At 44.5% G+C, this 20,766-nt stretch overlaps 1 protein-coding gene across 2 annotated transcripts in view; it reads left to right on the top strand.

The window, feature by feature from the left end:
• LOC120455016 (glycine, alanine and asparagine-rich protein) overlaps window positions 1–20,766 on the top strand; it is a 58,279-nt gene that overhangs the window by 13,701 nt on the left and 23,812 nt on the right. The window contains exon 1 of one of the 2 annotated variants that reach the window (XM_039640861.2): window positions 17,749–18,341. The exons of the other annotated variant lie outside the window; for it this stretch is intronic. Coding sequence (XP_039496795.1) covers window positions 18,303–18,341 — 39 coding nt within the window. The 5' untranslated portion in view covers window positions 17,749–18,302. Of the gene's footprint in view, window positions 1–17,748; window positions 18,342–20,766 lie in introns of those variants that run through there. 2 annotated transcript variants of the gene reach the window in all.

Here is a 20,766-nt window from a genome sequence, read left to right on the forward strand (position 1 = left end):
TTGCGTATACGTAACACACTACTGTGGGCCAAGTGCTTCTGCGCGCGTGTGTGTGTTGATTAGATTTTCTTGCAAGAAAACTGACCAAAGAGTTTCCCATACATCAGTTGACCACATACGCACGCACAAACATGCACACACAGGCACACACACGCACACATTGCCAGTTATATAGAAAGAGAGAGATTTGCACTTTTGCTTGTAAGAATTTTCGGGGACTCGTCGTGCAGCTGTATGCTTGTATTTTAAGAAGCTGACCGCACACTTACACCCATCGCACCCACAAGTGCATATGCAACACCCACTCATGCACACTCGCACTCGCACACACACAGACACGCACACCCACACACTATGGCAAACCGCATGCAGCTGCAACAGCTTCCGTTCACCACCCCATTTGGCAGCCCGAAAAGTTTTCGTTTTGCCTTCTTGGACTTTGCCTAATGCACATTTTTGCATTTTGCTCTAGACAGAGTCGGCATGCGGATTGCCAGAGCGAGAGGGTCTAATTTCTTATTATTGAGCAAGTGAGAGGGAGAGCGAGTGCAAGTGTGTGCGAAGGCCGAGGCCAGAGCGAGACAGCCATAGGTACGAAGAAAGTGCACTAAAGTTTTTGGGTGCCGGACATAATGATTCAAGACCTGGTTTGGGTGTTATGTGCATCAATTGCTGACTGGGCACAACAAAATCCCATTTTTTTCTCCTTTCCTTACCGCATTTAATTGTTATCCCAATTGTGAAGGCCATCGAGGATGGACAGAAGGAACACAACCCTTAAGAATATGCATATCTCAGCAATTTTCATTTTCTCGCTTAAACTAAAACATCTTAATGTCTTACATTATGTTTTGCCATTCTAATCCAACCATTAAGCGTAGATCTCTTTCCACAGTACAGCCATGTCTTTCAATAAATTTCTGTTCAATTGGGTAAAAAGTTCTGGCGAAATGCAAATTAATGGAAAATTTCGCATAAATACCAAGAAAGGCGCCTATCAAAAAACACGTAAATTGCTCATTTATGTATAGAAGATGCCACACCCGAAGCGCCCAATGAGTTGCATTTATATTTTCGTTGCAAGATCTTAAGACATTTGCAAGGACCACAATATCCCTGATACAAAACCTCCCACACCTCCAATTGAAAAGTGATACATAGAGAGCGAGCGAGAGAGATTGAAGGCTAGAAAGAGACCGAAAAATCGCACGTGTGTTGGTCGAAAATTTTAATCAAAATTTATCTTAAGAAAAATGGATTTCCCCCTTGAGCGTTGGTGTGTGCGTGGCTGAGTGTGTGTGTGTGTGTGTGTGTGAGTGAGATGACGGCTGAAGCAACAAGGCCTACAAATCGATAGCTTTGCCTGCTTTTAGGCCTTAAGATTGCAGGCCTGCTGGATTTTTCGAGAAGAAGGCTCCCGAATAATGACTCGTAAGGAGGATATGCTCCAGCTGAAGGTGTCATTTTATCTGTCATGTTTTCGACATAATATGGTAATGATTGTGGACCCCTTTGGCGGCAAGGAGCCTCCTTCGATTGTCTGATTGGGACAGGTATGGAGTATGCCCATTTCCCTCGCCCAAAATAGTGCGTAACTCACACCTGTTTACAAAGGCTTGTCCTGTGGGGTCGTGTGGGGTCCTGTGGGGCTCGGCCAGGTTGGACGAGGGTTAGGGAAGTCGTTCTGGTTCTGGTTCTGGGCCTGTGCGTGTCGCCTTTGTTCTGCGATGATGCATCGTCGTCATTATGATTTTCTATATATTGTGTGAGCGGCGGGCAGTGAGGGCGTGGGTGCTTGTGTTTGTATATAATTTTCCACATATAAATATGCACATGGGCCTCTGTCTCTCTGTCTCCTCCACGCATCGACAGAACATCCGTTCGGTTTTCCCCCCTCTGGTTTTCCCACCCGCTGTTTGTGTGCGTTTGCGGGCATGTGTGTGTGTGAGCAATTATGTGTGCTTTATGTTTGTGTACTCGATTCTTTTTTCGCTGGATGTATAATGTTTTTATTGCATTTCTGTGTACAGGTTTTTAGCGATGGAACCCTGACTGCACATATGCCTATACGGCTATTCAATTAAACGCATTAACTTGATTTTCAATTAACTTTCAATATGACCGCAGCAAGAGATTTTTCATGCTCTGCTTCTAGGAATTATTGGGAAAGATGATGCGGTAAAAGGGTTCACAAACTTTGTGAGTTATTATTGTGATATCGTATGATATGCGCTTAATATGATTAATGGCGTGTGAAGTGGTAGATCAAACAGATCGGTGTTCTGCAGAAGCAGCAGAGCACAGCACCTGATGCAAATGCATTTTAATTATATTCAAACCGGTTATTCATAGGGAAATCAATTACACGTGGCTGTGTGTGCATTTCCTAACATTATTTTAATTTCAAAATAGGTTCTTACACATGTAATTTATTTAAATTGTTATATTTCACAAATTTAAATATTATTCATTTTTTGCAAATATAAACGGGGAGAGTAAGTCCAATGGAGATTGTAATTATACTAGTATACTAGATTAGTTGAAAAGGTAAAGAAAGCATTTCTGACCATAGGACCAAGGGATATACAAGTATATTCTTGATCCGGTTCAATAGCCGAGTCGATTTGGATGTCCGTCTGTCCGTCCGTATAAACGTCGAAATCTCAGAAACTATGAAAGCTAGACAATTGGGATTAGACATGCAGATTCCAAGAGTATATTCGCAGAACAAATTTGTTTGTAAATGGTGCCACCTCCACTTAAACGCACACAAAGCGCTCAAAACTGTCGCGCCCACATGTTTAAAAAATGTCTAGCTTCATTTTTAATGTTTTTTTATTAGTCTTATAACTATATAATAAATTATATACATTTTTCCCATGCACACTCTAAAGCCAGCAAGCCGCCTAGAAATGTTTTGATTTCTTTTCGCTTCATTATTTGTATTGTTATTTCCTTTCGGTATACTAAACATATTTTGGCTACGCCCATCTAACATCCAAATTTGGTTCACTTTATTCATTTTTTTTCCAATTTCTACCGATAATCGAGAAAATGTTAAAATTTTTCGTTCGCTGACTAACGGGAATCTGATATTCGGGGAACTCGACTATAGCGTTCTCTTTTGTTTTTTGTATGGTTGCTATTTCGGTTGCTGTGAAATAATCAGCATAACTGCGACTATTTAACTGAAATTAATTTCAATGTAATAACACACCCCCAATCATACTCCCCAAAGTTCTTAGCTGCTTTCTGATTTACATTACCATGTGATTTACAAATGACTTGGCACAAACTACTTCCGTATATATGCATATAGTTACATACTTTCAAGAAGAGCTTGTTCCCTTCAGCTCAACCCTTTTACGGGCCACCCCCGTGGCTTTTCCCACCACCGGATCGAGAAATTTCACCGCTTTTCCAGCATTATTTCCATCAAATACTCGAATGCTTCACTCGAAAGCCAAACACAATTAACTGAAATTAAACTAGGCACAATCTCAGACCGAGCAACCCTCGCCGGGTCTGCCACCGTTCCATCACTTACCCCAACCATGGACCTTTCTCCTAGCTCTTTATCCCTGCACCCTTCCTTGAAGGTTCACCTGCATCTTGGTTTTCCTCCACCCCATCTCCAACCCCTTTGCACACTTTTTAATCACTTTGTCACCCCTTAACCGAAGCAGGACCGAACCCTTTTCTGTCACGGCAACCCAAATGCAAATCAGACACATTTTCCTACCCAAAATAAGAAATTTCAAATCCAATGTGAGTTAAAAGTGCGACAGTTTTTATAGAGATCTTTGTGTATACTCTTCAAGAGAGCACATTGCATTTTGGATTTAAAACTTCTTGCGCCTGAAAATAGTACAATAATTAAATTACAAATGATTTAAACTAACGTTTAATAAATTTAAACATTGGTTGGTCAACATTAAAGGTATTAGTGCAACATTTTACGATTCTTGTGCAAGTTTAGACACAAGTCCACAGCTTAGAAGTTTCGAGAAGTTCAAAATATAAAAGGTATTTACAAGTCGACTTTTCAAGAGGTCTTCTAGTTTTTTTTGGTTCTGTCCTTTTCCCGTTGTAACTTGGTTTTAGAAAGTGAAATGTATTTTTGATTAGGAACGCCCGAAACAGAAGAGGACCGGAAATCAAGAGAGATGCTGACGTTGGTACCGTATCTAGAGCTCGAAAAGGGGGGCGCACCACCAATTGTATGGCCCCCCATCATCATCAAACTTCAGCGCACAAACTTATCCCCGAAGTAGAGTCCCTCCCGAATGTCGGAACCTCTACCTCCGAGTTGTTTTCGAAGATTGCGCGCCTTGTTGCCATGACGGCGAAGACGAAGGGGCGCCAGCCACCCAGCACCCATCTCCACCCACCTCCAACCATCTCCACCCATCTCCGCCCATCACCCACATCCAGATCCACATCCCAGCCCAGCTCCATGCTCATCATCCAGTGCCATTTGCCGTAAGTTTCCACGCTAAGCGTAAACTGAGCTCGCGTCACCAGAATCGTTAGCGCCGCCAGGAGGGAGGATGTCTTTGTATTATTTTCCGCATTTAATTTGTTGCCTGCGACGACGAGGATGCGAATGGACGAGGGAGTGCGGTTGGGTGGCTTTCAGGGAGTTAGTATAAGGACCAACGCAGAGGACGAGGCTACGTCACCGTTTATTACTTTGTTTCACATTTTTCGAGCCCAGAAACGAAATAAAAATGGGCAGAGCTTCACCCTCACAACCACAAACGGAATGAGGCCCTCCTCCCTTGACCCAAACAACACCCCTCGAATCGTCTCGTTGTGTGTGAGTGTGAGTGTTCCCAATTTTGGACGCCCGTTTGTGCTTCTGTAATAACATCGAATCTAATTACTTTTTGACAATATCCTGAGAGGGAGCTTCATCTCACTGGGGTCTCCCCTCTTTCCTTTTTATTGACTACTATATGTTCTGACAGTGGACTTAGAAGTAAGCATTCAGTTGTGTGCTAAGTATGTGAAATATTGGTAAGCCTAAGTGGCAGGAGATTCAAGTTTCATATGGACAGCTTAAAGGCTGGAAAATCTTAATAGAAGTTAGAAGTCATTGAAGACTTTTTTGATGACAATCATATTTCAGATAGCCTGAAATATCCGTCTGCTTTCAACCCTGCTGTTCTGATATTTATTTCATGTCATACTTACATCTTCGCTCTCATTTGTAGCCCTAATTTTGGCATCATCTTTGGCATTCTAGGAAAAAAGCACCCTTGCCAATTTATCGCGTCTTTTCCAAGGTGGGTTGAACCCCATCGGAACTCTTTTTTTCTCAAGCGATACCGTCATTTTATGCAAAGCAGCTGGCGAAATATTTGAGGAAAAGGTAAGGGTAAGGGTAAGAAAAACTGAACCCAAAATCCTCATGAAAAACGTAGCAGCAACGAGGGGTGGCTTCATTCCACATTTCAGGCCTAAAACCGAACTTTTTTCATGTAAGCAGGCAAAGTTATGAAATATATAAAAAAAAGTTCAATAAATGGTCTGGGGCTTGGGATTGGGTGCTTAGAGGTGAGCCATGCGGCATATCCTTCATTAAATCGAAGAACAAACGAGCAGACGTACACAGCTGGAGCTGGGGAGCACATGTACCCGGGTCCGAGTCCAATAACCCCGCCCCTACACTGCGCGAAAAGTGTCTCTTTAAGTAATAAGCAATCCAAACATTTTCTTAACAGAAAATATATTTAATACGTTCAGCTTCTGGGTTATGGACTTTTAAAGATTAATTAAATAATTGTATAATATTTTTTTTCTTAAAAACCAACTGGCGAATTAAACCGCAGTGCAGACTGTTCCTGTTCCCGGATTTCTTTCATTTTAGTTTCCCATTTCTTTGCTTACCCCATGCCTCAAACTCGGGCGATGTATGCGACCCTCTTCAAATGTGTTGCCTTTGCCTTTGCCTTTGCTTTGGCTTTGGCCAGCCATGTGGCGCTGCTCCTGCCAAAAGGTGGTGGTGGGGGCGGAGGACACGAGTGCCAGGACGAAAACGAAAACGAAGGCGAAGACGAGGGTGTTGAGGACGTCGAGTGACCCCCTCACAGACCGATACACTCCCACCCATCCCAGTGGCTGCAACAACGTTTCAAATTCAACGACAATGATGATGAGGACAGAGCTGGGCGTGTTTCTGCGGGGGAGCGATGTCGAAAAAAACTTTTTCTTGGCATTTGTTGAGCAGGAAACGAGCCAGAGCCAGGGACGGGGTGGTTTGCCTGAGTTTCGGATGGTCTTGGGGACTCAGACTGTGGCAAGGGACGGACGGGGATTCTCTGGAAAAAAGGCGGTGTGCCAGTGTGCTAGACGAAGACTCCTCTGACGTGGGCTGGGCCCTGGCCCGCCTTGGCTTTCCTTTTCCGTCCTTTCGTCCTTTCGTCCTTTACGTTCCTTTCCATTCCGAAGGGAAAAGGGAACTGGCTGACTGACGAGTGCGCGTTTTCAGACTGGTGAGAGTGCGGTCCGGCACTGAGGAAAACTTGAACCTGCTCAGTTTTTCACTGCATTTATTATTTAATATCTGTAGCAAATCTGTTTTTGAATAAAAGTTTCCTGTGCAGTAAGTTAATAGTTGTGCAGTTCAAAATTTTTACCTAATTGGACATGTGATCTGCCCTTGCTTATTGGCCTCCATGCAGCTCTCACTTCGATTATTTTATTTTCGCCCAATATCATGATAGAATTTCCCTATTTCTTGGAGTGCTTTTCATTTTCCCTTTTTTTATTTTTGTTCACTCGAGCTAGAAGCCTTGGAAGGGGGTGTTTTTTTTTTTTTGGGCAAGGCCGCAAGGATCTGCCAGGGGACGCCGGCCAACAGAGTGTTACTTCGAGTAGAGACCCGCTGGCAGCTCGAAGCGTTCGCTGGGGGTTCGCTGCGGTAACCATGTCGCCTGATAAGACACAATGGACATATCAAATTGTGGCTTAACCCATGTGTGTGCGTTCGGGTGTGTGGACTTGGGTATGGTTGTGGGTGTGGGTGTGGGTGTGGGTGGCCCACAAAGGAGACCAACTTCGGGGCGCGGCAGTCAGTTACAATATAAATGGAATTTCTGGGTGGCTGTCCTAAACCCAGCGCCTTTGCCTTGCGCGCGAACCCCCGAATGGAGCTTTAAAAAGCTGTACCGATTTCAAATGCTTTATGTATATCAAATACAACTTTGACCAACGGCAGGGGGGCTGGAGGACATCGGGGGCTGTACCTCCAATCCATCAACTGTCAGTTAGTGGACGCGAAATGCCGTGGAAAGCATAATGCGCGTTCCATGAAATGAGTTTTGATGTGCGGTATGGGTATGGGATGTGCGAGGACTCATAGCCGTCGGCTCTAACTAACATAGTTATCCTTTGTGTGAGTGTGTTTGTTGAAGGAAGCCAGCTCGCTTTTGGGTGTGTGGGTGCAGCGGGCAATAATTTAATGGCCTAGGGTTATTTGGGAATAGGTTGAAACAAAGCCCTGGTCAAGCATTGCAACTGGGCAACGCAAAAGAATCGGGTTGGCATGGGGCACCAAAAACTAGGCACCCAAAGGAGAAATATCCCCCACCAAAAGCGAAGCGGACTGAAAAAATAACGAACAGAAAACGGGGGGAGAATGTACGCTGCAGCACAAAGAGCAAACGGTAAAAATTAATGCAACACAGGGAATGGTATCTGTTTTTCGGGGGACTTTGGCCAGAAGCCAAGGTACCTGATGGGGAACATGGTTGCCCATGGTACCACCTTAATAACACAGATCGTCCCTTTCGGGAATGGGGTCTCTCTCCGCCCAAGCGCCACTCTGTATTATGTCAGTGGAAGTCCTGTAAGGAGGAACTGTGGAAGTGCCATGCACCCGATCGAAATAACCCAATTAAATCTTGGTTAACGACATCTGCGTTATCGATGGGGCGTGTTTAATTACGTAATTGATAACTCGTTGTATCTTATGCCCAGTATTCGAATCGCAGATACTGACGATATTTTTACAAACCATGCCAGATGAAAACACATCTAAAAAACTCTGTTGAAACGTACCAGCACAATGTTATTCACTTCAATTGTGAATACCCATTTAGCTATACTGCTAACACCATTTACGTTAATACCTACAACAAAAATGTCAAAATGTGAGTTTATTTCAATATTTAAAATGAGCTCTTAACTCGGCCTAATTAATGTATCATATATTTACTTATTACAGAACAGTGAGCATCCAATAATTTACTGTCCCCACGGTGCCAGTACGATAGCCATCCGCCCAGCAACCTTTAGTAGCAACCCCTACCCTAAGCAACCCCTCACACCCTCACGACCTACCCTCCTCTTATGACGATTATTTTTATAGCATTTATACCCCGGACCCAGAAACTTTTCTCCTGCCGAAAACTCAGCTAGTGCTTTCGTCCTGCCGTCGCCGTTCCACTCGACCCACCGAACATTTTCCGAGCTTAGCGCAATGGAAAAGGATTTTTGGTCTTTTATTGCACGTCAGACTTTTTGGACCGCTCAACAGGACTTCTCCTGCTGCCCGGGAGTGCGGACTCCGATGCCGATGCTCGGCTGGCTCGTACTCCCGTCCTTTTTGCCATTATGCTACAGGAGCAAGAAAAAATTTAACGTTTATTGCTTGCGCCAATGAGCTGGCTCTCCTTTGGCACCATCCTTTGCCACTCCGTTCATTTCCATTTTCACTTCCATTCGAGCTTAGTCCTTTCGCCTTAGCGTTTGGGGCGCCAATTTCGCCCCTTTTGTCTCCGGCGCGACCATGGCGATATCCTTAGCCCCACGATTCCGTTTTCGTTCACCAATCCTTCTGGGTAACCTCCCTTTCCATTCCGATTCCTGTGCTGACTGCTTTTGGGTTTTTTCTTCGGATGCCTTTTCGTCCTCTGGCTGGGAACCGCCATCTTGTTGTTTTGCTGAAATGCGAAGGACATTTGATGTAATGATGCCTGGAGGCAGCCACCACTCTGTCTATATATGTGTGAGTCTGTGTATTTGAGGGATCAGCTCGGTGAGGTCCTGCGTCCTTTTCTGCAGGAGCACCCCCGAGTCGCCAGCTCCCATTGTTTGAGTTCACTTAAGTTCAACGCTTGGGTCCAGGTCCTCGGATCCCCTTCGCCAGCGCCGACCTAGCCCCATTCTAGTGCAAAGTTCTGCCGTTGCTTTCATTATCCTATTGGCGTATCCTTGCCCTGGCTCATGTGGGCGTCTTGAGAAGCCGTCGCCAAGGCGCAGGGAAAAAAGGTCCCCGCAGTGGGCGAGGGGAAAAGGAAAGCAGAATAAAGCCAAAAACGTGGGGAGGATGGGTAAAAGGACTAGAAGGACCCAGAGCGAGGGAAAAAAATAAGATGAATTACTTCTTTTGGCCGCAGCGCCAATGACCAAACCGAATCTGGCAAACACCCCGCACCTTGGATGGGGTAACCCCCCGTGCCCAAACTTTGCCTCCAACCTAAAAACACGACGACCAGCAGACCCCGGCTGGTCATCAATTTTCGTTCTGGCCGCAGGAAGAGAAGGGCAAGAAGCATTCCAAGAAAGCTGTCCGCTTCGTTTTTCGAACACTCAGCGCGGGTGGGGAAAGGGATTTGGTGGGACAGCAACGAAAAAAAGGCCAGGAGGGTCAGAATCCAAGGCAACCAATGTCCACTGTCCAACGTCCAACGTCCAATGTCCAGTGCCCAGCGAGCATCAGCAGCCACGCTCCGAGATTAGATTTGATGGGTTTTAGGGTGCCCCAGCGCATGTGTCCCATTCCGGCTCATCCTGTTCTGTTCGGCTCCTTCTCCAAATCCCATACTCCATACTCCATACTCCCTGTCCCTTACTCGCTCCGTGGGTCTCCATCGCATCGTCTTGACTGGCTGGAAGATTTTCGAGGGATATGTCTTACGCCATTAAATGTTTCGAATTTTGTTCTCTTTCCTTTCCCTTGCCGCTGGCAAGGAGCACGCAATTTATACTTATATTTCACTCCGGTCGCTTTTTGTTCGTTCTATGGCTAGAATCTGAGGGCTTGGCAATATGTGCGGAACCAGTTTACCTTTCTGGTAGTTAGAGACCAAACAATTCGATTATTCTGAATAAAAAACGAATCCACTTCCTTAGCTTACTGATTTATAACTATAAGTCTTACCGCTAACTACTAAGCATATTCACTTTTAATTCTCAATCGATCGGATCAGCGATCAAGTATTGAACTTAATGCTAACATCATACATAAAATCTACTTTGCGCAATCCATGACCAACAAATCAAAGCGTCAACTTAATTAGTATAAATTATTTTTTCTATCACAAGACGTTTTCATTTTATGATCCAATTTTTATCAGCACTCTTTCTTTGGACACTGAAAGTTTAGTGACCCTACGAGTGAGTAAAATATCAAAGAAATTGAGTTTTCAAAGATATAGCACATATAGAAATTTGTTTAATCGAAGTTTTATTGCTGGCCCACCGAATGCATTACCGTTTCAAGATTTCTGCTAAGAAGAATATGTGCAGAATTTTTCAGACTTTTTAATCCGTATCAAAAAAAAGAAGAAGGTTGCTACATAGATACATTTTCTTCTACGGCGAATATAATAGTGTCGTACTTAATTGTCTCTATTAGAAATTACTAAAAAGTATTCTATTTTGTTGAGTACCATCCTAATTTTTGAGCATCTCCCCAAACTTAAATATTAATTTCTAATTTTCAACACCCGGTGGGTCAAATTTCCATTGCCGAAATATCGCTGTCTAATGTGCATGAATAAGCATACACTGATTTGCCGAAAATCAGGCAGATCTGTTGAGTGATCAACTGCAGTTGCAAATTTAATGCTGCCCCACACAAGGCAGAAGGCAAGAAAATACTTTGCACAATCAATGGCCGACCAATCAAATGTTCAAGGCAATTAGTATAAATGCTTTTTGCAGGGAGAGGCCTTCTTAAAAGTGGAGCTTTAATAAACATATATTAAAATTTTAGTTATTTATGTAAATCTCAAGCGGGTTGACAGAGCAAGGCAGAAATCGTATCTCGAAATATATTCTCCACATTATGTATTGAAGATATCCCAAGAAAGTGCCCTCCTCCGCACGAGTCGGAAAATTAAATGGCAGGCACATAGGCAGGCCCGGCTCCTGAACCTTTTGCAATTATTCACATATTTGAACAAAATTTTAAGAAAATGCAGCAGCAACAAATTTTCCAATCCCAAAAAGACGTTGCAATGTCCGGATAGCTAGCCGTTGGTGCAAGCGAGAAGGTAAGCCAAGCTGTGCGAGCAGAGCGGCATATTCTGGCAGGATCTTAAGAAATTGCACAAGAAATTCGAAGATGCAGTTGCAATTGCAGTCCTTGTAGTTGTAGTTGTAGTTGTAGCTGTAGCTGTCGTTGCAACACAACAACAAGCAGCAGCAACTTGGGGGGTGTCTCAGGTCAACCGTGCGTATGCGTAATGTGTTGGAAGGCGCCTAAAACTATGCAAAAGTCGGCCTGTTGTTTTATGAGTGTGGGTGAGTGTGTGCGTGTGCGAGTGCGAGTACGTGTGTGTGTACGTGTGCCTGGGCCCGAAGTGAGCTGCCGAAAATGCAGTCGAAGAACTCTTTGGGGCCGGATGGGGTGCCGTTCTGTTTACTTGACATTAAGTGCATGGAAAACTTATTATTGCAGGCTCTGACAAGCACAAAAAGCAACTACAACATAGGCGCACTCTGCATCTCACCACACTGTTACACGCACACACACACTCATGCACACACACACACACACACACGCACGTGTAGCATGTACATAAAAAGATTTGGCTTCCAAGTAGGCCTAAGAATCTGGTTGGCAAGAGGAGTTCCGGAGTCCGGACTCTGGTCTCTCTCTTTCTCGCTCTGTTTCTCAGCAACGAGTTTCATTAAATTTTAAGACAACTTGGCATTTTTGTTGTACATAAGTATTGGGCAATAGGCGTGCATATGGCCATGTATTGGCCGAAAAGGCCCAAGAAAACCCACACCCGGCCATCATAAATTTCCAAAGAGTCGGGCTTAGTTGGACAATCACCGAGCATGCTCAGGTTTGGGTGCTTGTGCAAGTGAATGCACTTTGCAAGGTCGGGGGATGAGCTCTTGTGGGGGGTGGCACTTGCAATGGCCCACCCCCCCAACCTCTCCAAAGCCCCCCACAAATGTAGCTGCAATTGCTGCTACTGCAACTGCTGCTGTCGTTGTCCTGTTTCGGGTGCAGAGTCCTGAGTCCTGAGTCCTGCGACCACCCACTGTCGTCTTTAATGCATTATTTTGTGTGGCAACACTCAGCGGTAATAACCTCGAGATAAACCCACACCTGCACCGTTCAGGCAGGTGACGTGTGTAAGATGCGATGAGTGTGCGAAGTTTAAGATGTCGTCCATGTCCTTGTATTTTCGGAGCTTGTCTCCTCGTCTGCGCATTCATCTTGCCACTGGACTTGATTAAAATTGATTGAGGCAAATAAATGAAATTGGATTTTTTATATACTTACTGGTGGCTCGCAAGAGTGGCGACTCGCAATGAAATCAACCGCACTGATGCGGTGAAAGATTTCTAAATACATGTTGTAAGGAGTAGTTAAATAATCTTTGTATGAACTGTGACTCGAAGAAATTTGAAAGAGGCGATTTTTGACTTAACTTTTTAATAACCTGAAATGTTCCTAATGACTGACTAAAAATCAAGTCAATATTAGCTAATATGTGTATTGCAAGAATTCCGCAAAGTACCATCTGTACTTATGTAAACGCACTTATAAATGTATTTATGTTTTGGAAGCCTCTGCCGAATTGCACTTGTGCCACCTTTAAATTTAGACCACACCCACATGTGGGTCTTTAAACTGATTAACAAAGCATTCGAATGCACATGCAGTGCACAGTGGAAGTGAATATATACCGCATTCAGCTGCTTAGCCTACCTCAACAAAACGGGCCAAAACAAGCAACAGACCAGCCAATGGAACGCAAGCGGGCCATCACACCACAATCATAACCATAACCGTGGTTTAAGCGGGGACCACTGCACCGCAGTGCACCACCCCCTTACCACCCAGCCCGACCCCAATCGAAAAAACCTTAACCCCTGTTCGCCCCATTCGTACAAAGCCCATTGGCAATTTTTGGTCGAAGCGTCAAAGCAGAAAAAACATCGACGGACACAATAAAAGTTTTGTAGGCGCGTGCATAGGAGGATTGCCTGGGATGTGGAATTTTCGGCAGGACGAGGTCCTTCCCGCTCAACGCAGCGGCGTATGACTTTTTCTATGGCCTCATCGCCTGGATGGCGCAAAATATTTCGATCAGGCGTAAAATGTGCGCAAAATTCAAACAGCATGAGCGCTTTTTTTCCCCTTTTTTTTGTAGCATAGTTGCCCATTCTCCTCCTGCCAGGTTACCCTATTTTTTGTGTGCACGTGTGCGCCTCTATTTTATTATTTATTATGACCACACACATATAGGAACATCACACACACACACATGCACACACACGCTTGCATGTATCGTTGCAGTTTAGTGTTGTAGTAGTCGCGGCCAAAAAAATATAAACAAAATGCATTGCACCTACCGTGAACCCTCCTGCCCTCACTCCCCTTCAGGGAAAATGCGAAAAAAACACTTAAAATAAATTCGAATAAAATTTTTGTTATATACAACAAGCCGTCTGTGTGCGAGTGCAATCTGTGTGGGTATGGGTGTGCATATGGGTGTTGCATTCTAGTTTGCTGCTCTGTTGGAGGTTCCATAAAAGGGATGCGATGTCCGTTCGACCAAGCCGGCTTACAGCCTAGCTGCATCCGAAAATAATAGTATAGTTACTCCACACTGGCAGGGAAGTTAAGTATTTTATTTTTCAAAATCAATTGGAACTGTTGAAAAACTCAGTGGTAACTAATTTGTATATTTCTTTGTAAATATAATAATTGCTTCGGGGGTCAGATATGTTATATTATTATAGAGCAAGTAGGACACCATTCTCCACCATTAAAATCATTCATTTCATAAATCGGGCTTCAGCTAAGCGCAAACATGCACTCCTGGCCAGTGCAGTCGTGTCTCCAATCCTTTTTTCTGGAGGGCTTAAGTGGCAGATTTTTAATTGAATTGGCTGCAGCGGCTGCTGCTAGAGCCTCACACCCAAAGTTGAAAACGAAACCCCCTCGGTTTCAGATTTTTTTAGCATATTACTAACCATTTGTTTTTTGCATTAGTTTTTTGCCAGCTGCAGTCGCGAGTGGGGCAGAAAGAAGCGAGCAAACAAATCATTTGACATTTTATACATATTCCATTATATATCCGCCGATGCATATATGCATGTGCACATATAGGAACTGTAGACCCCTCACAATAGAAAAATAGAGGCGACTGCGCATTTCACATTTTACGCTGGTTTTATTTTTTATGCAGAGCTGCGCATTTTTGCAATTTATATAAATATTTTATATATTATTTATTTTACACATAGCATATTTTTTTAGCTGATTCACATTTTTTTTCCCATTCGCCGCTTTCATTTTGTGCGCTATATAAATATTTCATTAATTCAACTTTTTCTATTTTCGGTTGTCTATTTTTTTCGCGTACGATTTTATTATTATTTTATGCATTTTTGATGAAATAGTTTTTGGATTTTGTGCAACTAATTTTATGACAATTTTTTCATTCTTATTTTTATTCAGTCGAACAGCGAACAGAGGTGAAATCGCTTGAATTTATGCGGTAGTCAGTAGCTGGCAGTTTTAAAAGATTTACGGCATTTACAAAGCGATTCTGGCCATAGGGTTTATTATTTCATAAATGCGTTTTGATTTGCCTACTCTTTCCCATTCGAAACAAAACAATTAAAGGTGAGACGAGGGTGTGCTGATGGCGAAGCACATCAATTACCGACTCGCTTCATTTAGTTATCATTTAGCTAGTCCAATTTCCATCAACTTTATTGTCATTCCATATAATGCGTGCCAAACCTAATTTATTTTATATTTTCATATGCACTAAAAGGCAAATAGTAAATAAGGAAAAATTCCACAATGCTTCCAAATCATTCCTTGATTTAATTTTTTCGGCTTTTTAAAACAAATACAACCGTTTCATTATGGCATGTCAAAATGGTTTTTATACATTGGAATACGTATTTTTTGTACGTCTCCAGTGGTTATGATCAACAGACTTCCTCTCAGTTTCTTGGAGAAAGGGATGCCCGACTATTTCGTTGCCTTAATTATTATCCACAAGCCAAGTAGATGTCAATGAGCCTAACATAAATATATATATATATATATATATGAATGTTAATGAGCATTCCGACAAATAATGAGAAAATCGAGAACCATCACATTGAACCTATTTACCCAGACAAAGACTTCTCCACCAGCAAGTGTGCGAGCTTTAATTATGCATAATCCAAATGGCCAGTTTACGTTAACACTTTGACTTTCGTGACTTAGCACACCGGATAACTACGTTTTATAAGCCGAAAGTGGGGCAGGTAGCATTTTATGCCGAATTTAAATGCTGACCAATTTCTAGGTTGATCAGGAACTATAATTAGGCACTTACTTAGAAAAAAGATAAGGAGGAATGCTGACTCCAAATTATTCAACAAGGTTTATAAAATATTTAAAGAATTTTCAAGGATTTGTGTTGTTGAGGTCAGATTGATTAGAAGCATTCGATATACCGAGAAGCTACCACCATAATTGCCAAATTAACCTCAAATAGAATGATGATGTAGAGTGTTACACAGATAAAATACGAATTTTATGATGTGTTACAAATTTTATTAAAGCTTCTATTGATATTGCTAAGTTGCAATCCATTATCTATATTTCTTTGGCTATCCTTAAAATTCTTATAAGCAAAACAAAGTAAAGTAAGTATGTAAAATGCAATATTACATGCAAGTTTAAGACCCAATAGGCAATTCTTTCTAGCTTCAACAAATTTCTTTCTTTGTTAATCTTAAGCACCAGCTTACATTTTGGTTTAATGTATGTATTTGTGCGTATCAAGCTATTTTACTTTGAACATACAATTTGAAAGAAAACGTTCTAAGTGTTTTATGTCGGTACATATAACCACATTTTCGTACAGTATCCCTTTCTTAACCTTCATCAAAAATCAGCCCGCTCGATATATCAGTCAAGTTTAATGATCGCCAAGTGGAAACCATCGAAAATAATCGAAATAGCGACGGCAATGACGTCGAGCGTCGGATCTCTCTTCCTGTTCAAACAAACCCCATCGGATCCAAGTGACCCCCGCAACTCACGCAAGGTGGCCAACGCTCTTGACCCTTTTTGCACTCAACCCACGAAATCGAAAAACATTCCCCCACCGCATTTTTCGCCTTTATTCTTTTCGAAAACTTTACGCTGCCCATGACCACCCTCCATCCACCACCCTCTACTCTCCACCCTCCAACCACCACCAACGACCCACCCAGCCATCGTCCTTCTTTGCCGTTCAGGCAGACAAGCGACAACAACGTTGTCCACTTTCGCAACACCCCAACTCCCCCCGAGAGCGAGACGGCAAGCCAGCGACGGGAAAAGGACGAAGGCGATAGAGAGAGAGGGGAGAGCATTTCGGAATTCATGCTGTCCATGCCAACAGCAACAACGTAGCCGGCTCATATATATTTTTCTCATTTATTTTTCCCGGACCCACTCCCAATATTTTTTGTGCGTTTTTCATATCCGAAACGCCGACAACCACCGCCCACCACCCACTCCAATCCGCGCCACGCCACCCATCACCCCATCACCCCAACACTCCACAAACCAACATCCGCGCCCAAGCCAAAAACCCACGGCCATCACCTACCCCATTCCAGCGGGCTTTCCCTTTCCCACCCCTGGCGTCGATCCAGCCGGCCTTTTTTTTTGCGCCATGCCGGCGAAAGACAACAAAAGCAACAGCCATCAAACCCCATGTGCCCACCCCACCCCACTTACACTTGGCAAAGAAAAAAAAAAGGGAAAAACAAAAATAATTGCCGCCCCACTCTCTCGTGCCTGCGCTCGCCCACTCCCCCACTCCCCCTTTGCGAGCACCCATCCCATTCACAAAAGCGTCGGCACTCAGCTGTTTGTCAACTCATCTGCCGCGCCGCCATCCGGCTGATTTCGCCCACCGCCCAGCGACCTCACCCGCCCCCACCCACCCACTCGCGCTCTCTCCTCGGCTGACCCGCCACCCCTTCGCCCCCCCGCTGAGGCCGTCGTCTACGGCCATGGACAGCGTGGTTCGTTGACGTCCAGCGTCGCGTTATCGGCGTTTCTCTGTTTTTGTACTCATATCCCTCTGCTCTCTCACAACGTGGAGTGCGGTCCGGGGGGAGGGGGGCCACACAGAGGCGCCGTCGCCTGGTGAGTGGCAGAGAAGGGGGAAGGGAGGCAGGGAAGAGGGGGCTCGGTAGAGTGTTGCACACTTTTCGGCGTTTCGCCTGCACACGCACTTTCCGCTTTTGGCGGCGTCCCACATTCAAGTTTCGTCCTTGCTGCGCAGGCGCTGCCACCTAAGGTCCTCTCACTCTCGCGCCTCTCTTTCGCTGCCGACGTCGACGCAGGACGACAGGCGGGCGGCTCCGGCTCCGTCTCGGCTCAAAACCCACTTGGCCATCTCTGTTTTGGTCAGTCAGCAGTTGGCTTGCGTCGTGTTTGGTTCGCCGAAGAAGCGCTTGGAGCTTTCAATAAATCAAATCAAACCAAAACAAAACAAACCAAATCGCAAAACCCAATGCCCAAAGCCCAAAAATAAAATTAAAACGCACTCTGAAATTGAAAATAGAGTTTTGAATAGTGATTGCTGCTGAGTACGGAGCTTACCCCCGGAAAATTGTCGCCGAAAGTGTGCCAAATCGCGTTCGCCACTGGGTTATTGAAACTCAAAACTGTGCTAATATAGTGAACTGTGCGAGCTACTTAGCAAAAGAAAAAACCCGCCAAAAATTCAGACAAGTGCCAAAACGTTGCAGCGAACCCAATCCGCACAAGTGTTACAAGTGTGTTCAGTGCTAAAGATACCAGCGAGTCGAGTTGCATCTTAAGCTGCAACTTTGATATTGTCGCATTTTGGCAGCGCCTGCTTCAGTTCAATTGTCTGGTCTTCGGGCGAACAGCTCACTCCACGCAGGACATCAAAAAAACTGCCAAAATTCCGAAGAATCCGAGGAAAACACCAAAAACATCGACACGTACCGCATCGGCAACCGGTGGCGGTGGGGGAGGTGCTGGCGGAGGCGCCACCACCAGCACGAAGATGGCATCTAAAAGAAAAGCCTCGGTGTTGCTGCACAAGGTGAGTTTGGATCTCCTAAAAAGTCCTTGGATAGCTAGCTGTTGCCCTGCGCTTGTTTCCTAAGTATATAACACACCATAGAGCACCACCCACGAACGGCAATTGAACTCTTTCGTTTTGCGTGCACTCAACATGAATATTTAAGCCAGAAAACTAAGTTTAAACTTTATGTTTCCACTCGTAAAAAGTGTGTTATAGGGAGAAAGTTGTTTAAAAAAAATGAAAAGAGCAGATAATAATTTTCATAAAAATTGTTTAGCATAAAGCTATTTCCCTTCATGAGAAACTCGATACCAAATATCGTAGGAACTTTAGGGTAAATAAAATCCATGACCTGATTGAGCGAGAAAAGGTATAGCCCGAATAATTGGATAATGGCAAACTTCATGATTCATTCATCAACGGGGTTCGCCACGAGGGAGCCGCAATGTATCAGTCATTCAAGGGGTCTCACCTCAATCATCGATACAGCTCCTTCCACTTCTGTCACGGGCTTCAAAGGCTCTTCCGCCTTACAGCCATCCTATATAGACATTCTTTTCGCCTTTTTTGCCCGCTTTCAGCAAGTAGTCCAATATGAAATCAATTTGCCCCCAGCCCACACATTCCCATTCCGAGACTCACCGCAGACCAGACACATTTACCCAGCCACAAAATAAACAGTTGGAAAAAATATATATGGAGGGCATGGTAGGAGCGCCAAAAGGAACGGAAGCAACCTAGACAGTTGCAAAAATATTGCTAATACGCCGCGTAGGCAGCAATCGCAAAAGAAAAACCTGCCCATAATGCCTTTTCGGATAAAAATGGTGGCTAGAAGGTTGGGGTGTGTGCCATTTAGGCGGAGTTGGAGGCAGTCTAATGATATACGGCGGTATCCCAGTGCAGGTCTCCTCTCCACATACGTGAATGCTCCTTGGTACATAGAATCGCGAGTGGCGACGCTAACGAAGACGACGCGGGGGAGTAAAGTGTGTGTGTGTGTGTGTGTGTGTATTATGGGGAGAAGGTGGCGAGGGCAGTCAAGTAACGACATGGGGATGTCTCGCTCAGGGGTAGGGATTGCGGCAGGGCGCTAGCCTCCGAAAATGAAACGAAGCGCACACTCACACATTCAGTCTACAAAACATCCACACCCGCACCCACCATGCCACTCATGCCACCCATACCCACGTCGCCCTAATCTCTCCACCCACCCACAATCGTAGCCCACCCACTCACACCAAAGGGCGCACACTTGCTCTGCTCGGTAATTCATCAAATGACGAAGACGCAGACGGAGGCACAGGCACAGGCACAGGCAACAGAAGTGGAAAATGGGTGCGAGGATTGCGGGCTCACTTGGGGCGCCACAAAAGAAGTTGCTTCTTGGGTGTAACCCCTCCCCCACCCGAAGCCACCGCATCCCAATACGCCACCCGCAAGACACAAATACACTCACACACACACACCACACACCACATAACACACACACACACACAGAAACTCAAACACACCCGAGAACGGCAGACACACAAAGCGAGTCCGGCGACTGACCAGCCCTCCGGTGAACTTTCTTTGCGTGTGTGCGAGGGGTGAACGAATCCGAATTCTGGCGGTCGGGGTCCCATGCCTTTCATGTAAGGGTTGCGAAAAGTGGCTCAAGGAAGTGCAGGAAACTTGCTTCAATGGGATAGATTGAATCAATATGATTATTTTCCTAATTAAGTTTCGGGCGCAATAAATCTTAAAATTACGTTTTCGTTTACCTAATGCGACGCGTTGAAAAAGGACTTCAATATGTTTGTGCCTCTAATTTATTAACTCTACCAACTCCAACTCCAATAATTCTAAGTAGTTTTATTCACAAGTGTTAGAATTTGTCGCTGTGCACAAAACTTTGGCAAGGGCACCCAGGCTTCGTTTGATCCGAACTAATTCCCGCATTTCTGGCTCGTTTATTGGGCGATCCAGTGCCCTTCCCCCAATGGGAACCAACTCGTCATCGCGTAAACCCACTGTGGCCGGTGAAGGCAACAAAAGCATTGACTTTTGTATATAGTCAGCGCCATTTGTACATAAATAGTTGAATCACCACGTATGTGCTTGTGTTTGTCAAAGGAAACCCCTCATACCACCCATTCGCACCCACTCCAAATGGGAGCCCATCAACCCTTTGTAGGTGGGTGGGTCAAGATTTGCGCCTAAGCGCACATAAGCCGCCGCAGGACATGGTGTGTGTCCAAAAGGAACAGAACGTCTTTGTGTTTAATTTGAGGCTCAAAATTTCCGGGGGATAAGTTAAAGACTTTGTGGAAAGTTTGAAGATTCCTTCAGCGGCACCCACACTACGGACACAACTTGTTATGCTGCTCAGCTGTAATCAAACATGATTTGGTACAGCCAAAATGGTAGTCAGTCATCAGCCCATCATCGAACTTTTCGT

Source organism: Drosophila santomea, chromosome 2L (assembly GCF_016746245.2).
Source record: "Drosophila santomea strain STO CAGO 1482 chromosome 2L, Prin_Dsan_1.1, whole genome shotgun sequence".
In the NCBI taxonomy this organism is placed as follows: domain Eukaryota; kingdom Metazoa; phylum Arthropoda; class Insecta; order Diptera; family Drosophilidae; genus Drosophila; species Drosophila santomea.